Raw genomic sequence first — 12,449 nt, 5'->3', positions numbered from 1 at the left:
CTATCTCGGCTATCTTAAATGGCCATGAAGTTCTGAGGAAGAAGCCATAGCAAACATGCTAGCTGGCTGGTTGGCAACGTTCACAAGAAAGGGCAAGGACATAGTCACCTCAGTGCCTAGGCACTGTGCAGCTCACCTTCATCCTCAAGGCCAGTGGTACTTCAGATACCAGATGGTTTCATTTTTCAGCTGTGGTCCAAACAGAGGATTGAGCTGCGCCAGAATTGCAATCAGCCAACTAAAATTCATGGAAAGGAACAAAAGCAGAGAGTTGTGAAACCGGCTAGAGTACAACCATTTTCATCTATGATTCAAAAACCTTGTTAGTTCAACTTCAGTGTAGTTCATTCTGACCAAGCCTTCACTACACACCGTTCTGGGACCACAGAACATCTCCCAAGTTGCTTTGTGCCTTTATTTGAGACAATCCACAAAGCAGGGAGGCTCCATCACAGCAGGGTCTCTGCCTTTTCTCTACAACTTCATTACTATGCCAAACACCTGAGCTTTCCCGAATTCAAGACATCTTTGCCACCAAGTCCGTTTATCTCATCACAGTTTGTCACTATTACAACTTCCAGGCAAAATAGATTTATCTTCTCCAGTGTGCAGACATTCAGGTACTATTTTAGGGGTACAGTTAAGATCTGATTTCAGCCCACGAGGTTCCTAATCACCAACACAATAAAACATGTCAAAGCATTTTGTGGGCCCTACCACATGGAACAAAATGGGCATTTACTCCTGCATCTAAATCACAATGTGCACCTCTGTCTTACCCACCCACAAGTTACAGAGGAAATACAAGCATCTCACATTACCTCAGAAACTAAAGCAGCACAGGTTTTTCTTATGCTGTTCACAAGGTTCTGTATAAGCCATTTTATATCTGATGAGGTAATTCACAGGCCCAGTGACATCTGAGAACCAGGCTAAGGACAAAAGCAAGGAATAACAAGAAAAGAAGCCTGCAGGTGTCCGGCTACTCAACCATTCTGTCTTATTTACTGAACAAATATTTAATGAGCAATTATTAGGTCCCAGGCCCCAGCAGCACAGGGAAGATGACATGTCAGTCTCCTCAGAGATCTTATGTCATATCAGACGGTAACTACTCTAGAGAGAGGAAAAGCAGGGGAGAGGGATGTAAACAGGGCTGAAAGGGTGGCTAAGCAAGAACTGAACATCTGAAGAGACTGGACTGACGCCGAATTCACACTGCCTTTAGTTCCTATCCAGACTGTCTATGGAGGGGAGGAGTTGGGGAAAGTGTGGGGTGCAGAGCACTGATAAACAGGCCATAGAAGAATGAGTTTCAGTGGCATAACCCCATGTGATCAATCTCTTGAGGAAAAGGACACAGATAGTCATGGTGGTCTCAAACGCCTGTCCAAGAAAGGGACCAGTCAAATCCTACCAGGCCACTCTCAGGCTGGCTCTCTTCTTCCTCTGGCTGTCATCTTTGGAATCCTTCCAATCATAAACCAAAAGGCTGATTCTATCACTAATGCAGAGACTGCTAGAGAAGCAGGAGCTGGCCCCCACAGACACCAGGTGTGTGCAGCTCCCCAGCCCACAAAAGGTTGTTTTGTGATGAGAAATGTGATACAGAAGGAAACCAGACCAAAACAGATACTTTAAGCTGACTCCCTTTACAAACAAAGAGTTAATTCAGATGAGAGACTCTTATCACCCTTAGAACTAGGGTATTAAACATAAACAGAACAGGAAACCTATCAGTAAGGCTCCATACAGACAGGCAGACAGGCAGGCAGGCAGACAGACAGACACATACACACAGAGTGGTGGGGGAACAGATAACACAGGTGGACACTGCACTGCAGAAAAACTCTGTGGCCAGAGAGTCATGGAAAATTCCAACCAAGCCCAGGGTTTCCCTATTTCCCAGCAGGAGAGGCAAGCTGCTTGCAGGAACAGCTCTGCGTTTCATAAGAGACTGAGCTAACTGGCAACACTTAGAAACATCAAATTAAAAAGATAAATTAGAGCCCACGCTGTCCCCGTCTTCCTTCCTCACCAAGAGCGTGTAGTAGGCAATTAAAACATCATCTCCGGGCCGGGCAAATGAATTGGTGGTTAAGGGCAAATGCTGCTCTCCCAGAGGACCCAAGCTTGCTTCCCAGCACCCATACTGGGCAGCTCACCATTGCCTGTAACTTCTAATCCAGATGCGATACCCTCTTCTGGTCTCTGCACTAACACCCACACAGAGACACAGACAAACACCTCCCAGCATTTCAGAAGTGGAGGGTGTGTGTGTGTCAGCCTCAGACTAGTTATCCAGGGGCTTTTCTGAAAATCCTTGGAGCAGGACAGAAAGAGAAAATTAAAGCCCTGTGTGAAGGGAAAGGCTGGTCGAAAATCACTAGTAGTACAATTAACAAAGATAGCTGTGAAGACTACCTACATAGAGACAATATTCCTTTTTTACAGAGATATTTCAAATAAGAGCATTAAACTAGGAATGAACTATTCAGGAGGCCAAAGCATATTTGACCTTTGACCTTTGCCTTTAATCTTATCCCTTTCTTAGGTGTAATCTGTGATTTCCTGTGGTTCTCACCAATAAGATTAGGAGGTTTGTCTATAGTAAAAAAATGTCTTATCTTCCCCGTGCCTGGGGCCACTTCAACCCTTGTGACCTACAGCTTAAGAACCCATCTATGGTCTCATTTACTACAAGAATCCTTTAAAAAGGGCATCTTAGAAGCTACCAATGTCAAATATATCACTATGGTTAAGACACAATCATGAGATACTATTTCATGTAGCCCAGGCTGGCCTTAAACTCCTTTAAGTAGCCAAAGATGACCCACACCTCCCCAGGTGCTGGGACCACAGGTTCGTCCACCAGACACTGTTACTTCCCAGAAACTGCCTGGCAGAACCTATTTCTTGATAAACACCAACTTTTCTTCATAATTGACTCATCCTAAAATTCTTCACAGGAGCCTGGCTATGAGTGACAAGTGAGAGGAGGCCTCTGAGAGAACTGCAGGTACCTGCAGGAGGCAGCGTGCAGCTGTGTCTGTCTCCTGGGTGCGTGTGCATGGCACCACACTGTACTTACAGTTAAGGAGCCTTGAGCAGAGGCAGGCTAAGTGACTCTGGATGTTCACAATACTAGGGAGGCAGAGCAGACAGCACAAGACCAGAAACGAGGCCCAACTAGCGCTGAAGACTGGCCTTTGGGGTGCCTTAAATGAGGACTGGGGTTTAGCTAGATCTAAATTGATTGTGAATTACAGCAGTAAGAATCCAGCCTTTGGTGCCTGTTCACAGTAAAGAATAAGAATTAGAAGCAAGAATGAACAAAGGCCACTTTGTTTGCTCAAGTCAGTCTTTGGAAGCTTCCAGAGGTTAACATACCCTCCCTGTCCTGCATTTTTTGAGGGGTGGATTTCATTATCTTGCCCAGGCTCCTTTCAAAGTCCTAGACTCAAGGGAACCTCCTGAGTGAAAAGCAAGCCACCATGATCATCCCTTCAGCTTGTAGCGGTGGGGTAATTTGTTTCATTTTGCCTTTCCAAACTGTTTGGAAAACAGACAGAGCCCAGGGCCTTGTGCACGCTAAGCAAGTCCTCAAATACCGAGCTCCAGCTCTGGCCCAACACTGTTTTCAATGTTTCAAATGAAAGGGGGAGGAAAAAAAAATCAATCTCAACTGCCCCACCCCAACCCTACTTAAACACCCCAAAACACAACACAATCTGTTAGGGAAGTGCCTGGAGAAATAATACAGGCTATTTCCATTGAAATTTTAGGGGAAATTCCCTCTCCAACCAGCTGAGTGAACTCAGTGCCTGCCCTTCTGGCTGCCTACAGACTTAAACTTCCCTCTAAACCTGAACATACAGCTTTGGAAGGCAGAGAACCTACGCTGACCTGATGGAGCAGAGGAGGGAGGAAGGGCCTCTGCTCTGGCCGAAACCCGCCCGGTTTGTTGTGTAACGAGAAGGAACGAACTGTACCCTTCTGCTTGCCCAAACTGTTCCACATGGTTCCACAGCCCAGAGGCCTAATAACCATCAACTGAGAGGCGCCTGTGTGAGGGACCACGGTGGCACAGAAACAGCTGGGGAGCTGCAGAACTGGGGTGGACCCAGGGCAAACACAAGCTCCTCTTTTTAGGGGGCTACTGGATTGAAAGTAGGGCCTAGGCAAGCACTCTGTCACTGAGATACATTCCCAGACTTTCATCGCTATTATTATTATTATTTTCTCCTTTAGGTTTTTTGAGACAAGGTTTCTCTGTGCCCTGGCTGTCCTGAAACTCCTGTAGACCAAGCTGGACTCAAACCCACAGAGATCCATCTACTTCTGTCTCCCTAGTGCTGGGATTAAAGGTGTGTGCCACTACTCCTGGCTATTATTATTTTTCATTTTCAGACAAGGTTGCAGTAAATTGCCCAGGCTGTTCCTGAACTCACTGTCTAAAGCTCAGCTGTCTAAAGTGGTTCCACCTATTCCATAATCACTCTCAGGGGCATGGTCATGTAGGGCTCTGAGGATGCCGAGACGCTGGATGAAGGGCCTGATCCACCAGTACCCCCAGCTCGGCTGGCATAAGTTTCCAAGTGTAGAGTACACCCAGCCCTCAGATAATCCTGCTTAGTGCTTTTGTTCCATATACAGAAGGAAGAACAGGGAAGGGGACATGGGTGCAGCCTTGCTCCTGGGGAGGCACAGGGGGGACCTCAGCTTCCTTGTTGGAATGGGAAAATCCGGTCAGAGATGGCTCCTCCATCCACTGTCCTCCTAGCCCGGGCCACAACAGGAGTGACCCCTACCGGTGGGTGACAGCAGAAACATGCAAGTGCCCTCAAAAATTCTCTCCAGTTGAATGGCACAAACACTTTGAAAGGCAGGGAAGCCACACCGAAGCTACCAGAAACTAGGGAGACTTGGTACTGGACAACACTGAATTTTCACTCGAAGCTCCCGGAAAGGCTCCAGGCAAGGGACCTTACATCCCAAGCTTGTTTCCACTGTAAAATGGAGCCAAAATACTTGCCTCCGAGTGTCAGAAATTAGAGAGATAATAGGGGCTCTTGCAGTGACTAGCAAGCCCTTGCTTTTCTTTATCTGTGAGACAGCTTAAAATGTGCCCAAGCCACAGAGGGAAGTGCAAGGGATTGACTCTGGAGTTTCTCAGAGGCTGTGGCACCTATCTTACTCACACCCCTGGCTCCACAGCTGACAGATGTCGTCTAAAATATCCCCCACATCTCCTAGGTTCTCTGTAACACACCGTGCACGTGGCAGATGCTCCTATAGATGACATCATGCCAGACAGCAGGCTCAGACAGGGACATGGATGTTCTGAAAAGGTGCTTGTCAAAAGCTGCCTGGTGACAAGGAGACACTATAGAGTTCCCAGACTGACCCTTAAAATGAGCTTCATTTTCTCTCTCTCTCAGGGTACAGAGCTGAGGAGACACTGAAAGCATGGGCCGGAGGCCACTGGGCAGGCATGAGAACACTGAAAAGCTCCTGCAGGCTCCCTGAGCTGGAAGTCCTTGGCCTGGCAGTTAACTTTTTTGCAGTTTTTGCAACATGGAACCAGAATCCCCACCCCCACCCCCGTGAAGACACGCTCTAGAGCCTGGCACAGGGGCACCCTGCCCTCCTGACTGCCATCTGGATCATTTATTGCCTGGCAGCTCTAAACCAACTTAGGCCTGGCTTGATCAATGAACGCAGCTCCCTTATAGGCTGAGCCCTCCCTTCCCCAGTGACATCTGTATCCCATCTAAGGTTTTCCTTTCTTGGCTATTCTCCCTCCTTCAAACTGTTTCCCCCCATTGCTGGGGATGGAACCAGTTTGGATGCTTCTTGCATGCTACACTAATGCTCTGCCACTTAGGCACAACTAAAGGGTAAGCAGGGCCAGAAAGATGGCTCAGTAGGTGACAATGCCTGCTGCCAAGCTTGACAGCCTGAGTTTGATATAGCCCTTCCCTCCAGGACCAGAAACCACTCCAAGTTGTCCTCTGACCCCTGCTTAATAAATAAAGGTGAGGGGAAAAACTAAAGGGTGAAAGGAATCACATACAAAGGAGATGCTGCCGCTGGCTTTCAAGAAGGAGGGCTGAATGGAATGTGAGTGGTTGGTAGGACAGGGCGGTGGCTAACTAACAGCCAGTGAGGAAACAGGGACTCCAGTCTTAATACCACAAAGAACTCAATTCTGGCATAGCCTGAGGACTTGGCAGAGAACACCAAGCTCCAGATGAGAAGACACAAACATGTTCTCTATTAACTGGCTGCCAACCTTACCACTGTGGCCCCTTGGCTACCACAGGAATGCGCCCCAATTTTGCCAATTTTAAACTTGAAATCTCTTCCCTTCCGTGCCTACAGGACTTCAGGACAACGCATCTTCTAGACTGGGACTTCGAAGTTTCTAAGGAGGCCTCTGTGTGAGCTAGGGATTGAAACTGAGGCCGCACAATACGAACAGGGCACAGTCCCAGCCCCAACAATCCCCTTCTCTGCCATAGTATAATGGGAAAGATTCTAATATATGCCTCCATACAGCAGGTAACAGCCACATGCTGGACCCCGCCCCGTGGTCTCCCTTCCCCCATTCATAAGCATCATAAATGTACCTAGGAGAGAAATGAAGCAATCCTCAGATGGCGGCTCTCCAGGGAGAGAATGAAGTGGCTGGCTGCAGGGGCTCTCCGCAGCCGAGGGGCAGACAGATATCAAACCACAGGAACCTGGGTTTTCACCCGCAGACCTCACCAGGCTGAGAGACACCAAAGCCCAGGCAGGGCCCATCCAGAGCAGAGAGTCTGAGAAACCTAAATATCAATCACTCAAGAAAGTTGGAGCCCCAAAGTCTTTACTGTAAATCATGAAGTAGTCAGACAGAGGGACTGGTAACGTGGCTGAGGTTAGAGTTATTGTGGCCAAGCCTGACAACTTGAGTTTGAAGTCCACAACTCATAGGGTTGGAAGGAAAGAACAGACCCCTAAGGACAGTCTTCTGAGTGTCACAACCTGCTCCATCACAAATAAATAAAGTAAATATGTGTTAAGAAAAGGTGGTGGCAGTGTGTGCTTGCATGTGTGTGTATGTGGATGTGTGTTACCAAGATGGCTTAGCAGTTAAAAGTACTTGCTGCTCTTCTGGGACCCAAATTGAGTTCCCAGCAACTACATTGGGTGGCCTACAACCAACCTCCTGTAACTCCAGTTCCAGGGTATGCAATGCCCTCTTCTGGAATCTACAGGCAATGCACTCATGTGCGCACATGTACACGCACATGCGCACATGGGCACACAATTAATTTTTTTTAAAGAAAAAAATTAAAAAAAAATTAAAAATCACTAACATTAAAAATTTTAAAAAAAGAAATTTAAAAATCACTAACATTCAGTTAAGTCAATATTATTTAAAAACAAAACAGGAACAAAACTCTGATGAAATAATCAAAACAATAAAGTAGCCGAAAGTTAGCACACTAATAATTATATTGATTTTATATATTTAGAAGATATTTGTAAAATAAGGACTGCTGGGTGTGCAGACCCATGTGCCTGCAATCCTAATACTTGGGAGGCTGAAGCTGTTAGTTCAAGGCCAGCCTGGACTATGTAATCAGACTTATCTCAACAAACCAAAACTAAATTAAACTAAAAGGCAAAGACCCCCAGCACTGACGAGGTCTACAGACTGAGTTCTAGGCCAGCCAAGGCTACAAAGTGAGACCGTGTCTCTAAAAGAAAGGGAAAAAAAGACCAATGTTGGAAGGCAGAGTCAGGAAGAAAATACATACATACATACATACATACATGCATGCATGCATGCATACATACATACATACATACATACATACATACAAAAACTATTTTGAATAAAAAAGCCAAAGGGAAAAAAAATCCAACTCCAAAACCAAAAAACAAACCCATTTAATGAAGCAAGAAAGTTCTCAAAAACTGGTAAAGCATGGAGTGGCAGCGCAGGCCTGTGATACTAGAGCTCAGAAGGCAGATGCAGGAGGATCAGGAGTCCACTGCCAGCCTGGGCTACCTACTGAGACCCTCTCTCAAAAACCAGAAGCAGCAAGGAAATGGTACAAACGCCGAGTGTGGCTGAGCCGTGGAGTGGGCAAGGCTCTGGATCCGATCCCTAGCACTGAACAAGAAAAGACAACTGGGGCCTGGGCCACAGTGACTGCCTGTCCTCAGTGGGAGCACTGTCGGCCCTGACCTTTTCAGTGCCAGCAGCCAGAGGGGCAGTAGTGCCTAAATGTCCACACCTGACACTGCCTAGTACTGTGACAGTCTACAGACCCAGGGCCCACCTAACAGGAAGGAAGTTCAATGGGTCTCCTATCTTTGCTTACCCCAGTTTTGCCAGAAATCCAACACACACTCCCCACCCCACCCCCTGCCCAGGTTCACCCTTCAGAATCCAAACCTCATTCCCCTGGGACTGGAGTGAGTTCTGCTCGGAGGGTGTGCGTAGGCGCCATCTCAGACTAGCACTGCAGAAACAAAACCGCCCCAGCCTGCTCCAAGTCTCATCATTCACCCAACCTCTCCTAAATGCTCGCCCTGTGGTCTCTGTAGCTCTAATTACCTGCCTCAGTCACATTCTTTTCTGGTATTTTCCACTGCTTCCAGGTGACACTGGCTCCTTCCCAAGCTCTCTCAAGCAGAAAGCTGCCTACTCTTGGGCAATGAGGTCAGAGATATCTTTGCTTCCCCCTGTGCTTCCTTCAGACAGTTCCCCTCCGTCGTGTTCAGAGGGACTCCTCTAGGGACCATGAGGCTGGTTTTCCACCCAACAGCCCTTTGGCTTCCACAGCCCAGCCTCCTGATGCACAGGCTGTGCTTGCTCTGTGGTACTTCTCAGCCACATTTCATCTAAACAGTAACCCGTCTCAGTTATGTGGTCCTGCTCCAATACACCCAGCAGACCCTGGGTCACACATAACCAACCTCCATTTCCTATGCACACACTTACACCTGTGAGGTTCCCATACACTGAAACCAGGAACAGAAAGAAAGCAGCAAGACAGAGCGCACGACAGGGAAAGATATAGGATCTCTCTTGAGGGAATCAAGACCAATACTAATAGCTTTGGTGCTGCAGCTGATCTTGAGTGACTGAACTATGGCAAGCAGAGGCCCAGAAAAGAGAGAGAAGACTATGCCACACATCAACGTCAATACTGCTCCCTCCCTCCTTCCCTCCCTCCCTCCCTCCCTCCCTCCCTTCCTTGAGATCATGGTTTCTTAATACTGGCACTACTGAGTAAGTTTTGGACCACAAGTTTATTCACAGAACAAGGGAGAGGTGTCCTGGACAGGACACAATGTTTATTTATCAGCACCCCTGGCTTTTCTTCAAGGATGCCAATAGGAGTGCCAATGCAGCGCCTCCTCGGGGACATACCCACCAAGCACAAGGTGCCGCACCTCCATGGCTCACATTCACTTGAGCTACAAACTCAGTAAGACAATCAAGGATGTGAGATACACAGGTTGCTTGTGGAGACAGAGGAATCACCCATGGTGCATGGTAACAGATGGTGGTTCTGTCTATGTGGTGGTGGTTATACAGTAAACTACAGTTGCCTCAAAATAATCTGAGGCAGAAGAGAACCTCAGGGGTGAAACAGGCTTGCCTGTCAGTTGGTAATTTTTGAAGGTTGTAAAATTACAGAAAGAATTCGGTAGGTTTAGAAAGTCAAAATCAGGCTGAGCATGAATTTTTAATCCCAGTGCTTGCAAGAAAGAGGCAGGTGAGCCTCTGTGAGTAGAGGTTAGCCTGGTCTACATGGTAAATGCCTCTCTGAGTTGAGGTTAGCCTGGTCTACATGGTAAATGCCTCTGTGAGTTGAGNTTAGCCTGGTCTACATGGTAAATGCCTCTGTGAGTTGAGGTTAGCCTGGTCTACATGGTAAATGCCTCTGTGAGTTGAGGTAAGCCTGGTCTACATGGTAAATGCCAAGGCAGACAGGGATACAGGGAGGGAGCTGTTGTCTCTTTGTAGTTGACACAAAATTCGCTCTTTCCCCTACAGCTAGCTATTGTAAGAATACCATTCCACTCGGTCCATGTCAGACTTCCACCATGGAGGCTAAGCCATCAGCTGGAAACCCTTTTAGTCTCTAGACAAAATGAACCAAAAGGTGAAGAGAAAACTTCAGCCAATGCCACCAACAAGCTTAGTGTTGGCGCGGCCAGGCACCTATAGGCCATTTTACAGAAACCTAAAGCCTTGCTTAGGAGTCACTGAAGGGTGTGCAGAAAGCCAAGACTCTGGGTAGTAAACTCTCCTCATTACATGCTGCGTTCCATCCTCATCTCCTCATTACATGCTGCATTAAAAACCTTACTGCAGAAGCCCCAGCATACTAGACACTGTAGGTACAGAGGCACAGAGGGAGCCAGCCTTTCATCTCAGGAGGATTGGAATTGCTGTTTCCTGCTTACGGCTATACTAAACAATACTCTGGCCAGCACCATTTCTACCCCCACCACATGAGCAAAATTTCAGGGATCTGGAAGGCTCTCTATGAGAAGAGACTGCATGGACATAGTGGCTCATGCCTATAATCCCACATTTGGGAGAACCCTGGTTTCCTTTCTGCTGCTGTGATAAACACCCGACAGAAGTAACGTAGAGGAGGAATAGGGCTTGTTTGGCTCTTGATTCCAGGGCATCGTCCGTTATGGCAGGAGAGTCAAGGCGGCAGGAAATGAAAGCGTTAATATGGGCCAGTCAGGAGCAGAGACAGAGAGTGCCTATGAGCTTCTGTACTCAGCCCATGTTCTCCACTCTCAATACTTTGCAAGGAAGGTGCAGCCTATATGCAGGGAGGGTCTTCCTGCCACAATTAACCCAAAAAATTTCCCATGGGCCTGTCCATCGGCCAACCCAACCCATATAATTCCTCACTGAGACTCTATATCCAGGATAGGCTAGATTCCGTGTCAAGTTGACTAAATGAAGAGGCTGAGGCAGGAAGATTGCTATGATAGAAATCGAACGAGGACATTCCTAAAGAGGCAGCTTTTCTGCGGCGTGTGTAGCCTATGTTTCAGCAGTTTAACAAAGAAGAAATCCTATCCCTTCAAGCACTGTGGGGTAGGTATTTGCTCCAAGAGTTGATTTTGGCGTGGTCTGTACTCTACAGGGAAGAAGAGAGGAGGGAGAGTGTGGAGAACCGTGAGACACATCTAACTAGGTCAAGGGCGCTCTGCCATTTCTCCATTCATGACAATGGAAGAGCAGCACCCACGTGGCCCGAGGGGAAAGGTTACCCTACACATCCACAGTCAGCTTCCATCCCATAGCACATCAATCCGTTCAGACAGAGGCCATTATACTTGTATTATACTTGATACAGCTTATAATAATTTTAAAAAACCTATCCTTCCTCTACCTTATTATAATCCTAGTTCCACTTATGTTCTTAAGAAGGAATGACTGGAGGTGTGCACCCTTAAGTCCCAGACTTGGGGGATAGAGACAAGCAGATCTCTGTGAGTTCAAGGCCAGCCAGGACTACACAGTTAGACTGTGCTCAAGGGAAAAACGTAAAAATAAAAATTTATATATTTAGTATTATATATTTATTTAATAATTCTATTTATTTAATATATATAAAACAAAAAAATGAATGAACAACTTTATTTAGGCATGGGGGCTCAGGGTTTATGAGGCCCTGGGCTCAGTCTTCAGTACTACACCTCAAAAATTTTTTTATAAAAAGCAGGTTAGAGATATAGATGGCTCTACAGGTAACAGTTGTTTAAAACAACAACAACAACAACAACAACAACAACAACAACAACACCTACTTCACATCTTAGCCTGGCAGTGGTGGTCTATGCCTTAGGAAGCAGACGCAGGCAGGTCTCTGTGAGTCTGAGGCCAGCCTGGCCAGCCAGGGCTGATACACAGAGAAGCCTTTTCTCAAAAAACAAACAATCCCAAAAACCCGAGCACTTGATGCTCTTCTACTCTTCTATAGGGCCCAGGTTTGATTCACAGAACCCACACATTGGCTTAAAGCCAGCTGTAGCCCCAGTCGCAGAGGACCTGCATGTGTGTAATAATAACAAACGTTTTTAATAAAAAAACAAAAAAAGATAATACATTCATGTGAGATTGTAAGTAAAATAAGTAGACTTAAATACTTCGCAGTAAGAAGATGTAAATTAGTATAATTATAAGCTCCAGATAATTGTAAGCATTACATCTGCAGCAATTAAATTACATATGTACTCCTGTCTTCAGCTTTTACTGAACACACTGAGCACTTAAAAATGTGAGATTCTAAGGAACAAAATACTCATGAAAGGATATAGATACAGAGACAAAATTTAGAGCTAAGATGAAAGGATGGACTATCCAGAGACTACCCCATTCTGGAATCCATCCCATCATCAGCCACCAAACC

General features: G+C 46.5%; 1 protein-coding gene across 1 annotated transcript in view; it reads right to left on the bottom strand.

Moving 5' to 3' along the window:
- The window catches only part of Atp6v0e1 (ATPase H+ transporting V0 subunit e1), a 24,947-nt gene that overhangs the window by 5,683 nt on the left and 6,815 nt on the right, over positions 1–12,449 (bottom strand). The window contains exon 3 of the mRNA XM_021221723.2: positions 137–238. Coding sequence (XP_021077382.1) covers positions 145–238 — 94 coding nt within the window. The 3' untranslated portion in view covers positions 137–144. The remainder of the gene's footprint in view (positions 1–136; positions 239–12,449) is intronic.

The sequence above is a fragment of the Mus pahari genome, chromosome 21, assembly GCF_900095145.1.
Source record: "Mus pahari chromosome 21, PAHARI_EIJ_v1.1, whole genome shotgun sequence".
Taxonomy (NCBI): Eukaryota; Metazoa; Chordata; class Mammalia; order Rodentia; family Muridae; genus Mus; species Mus pahari.
This window is presented reverse-complemented; position numbering and strand designations above follow the sequence as displayed.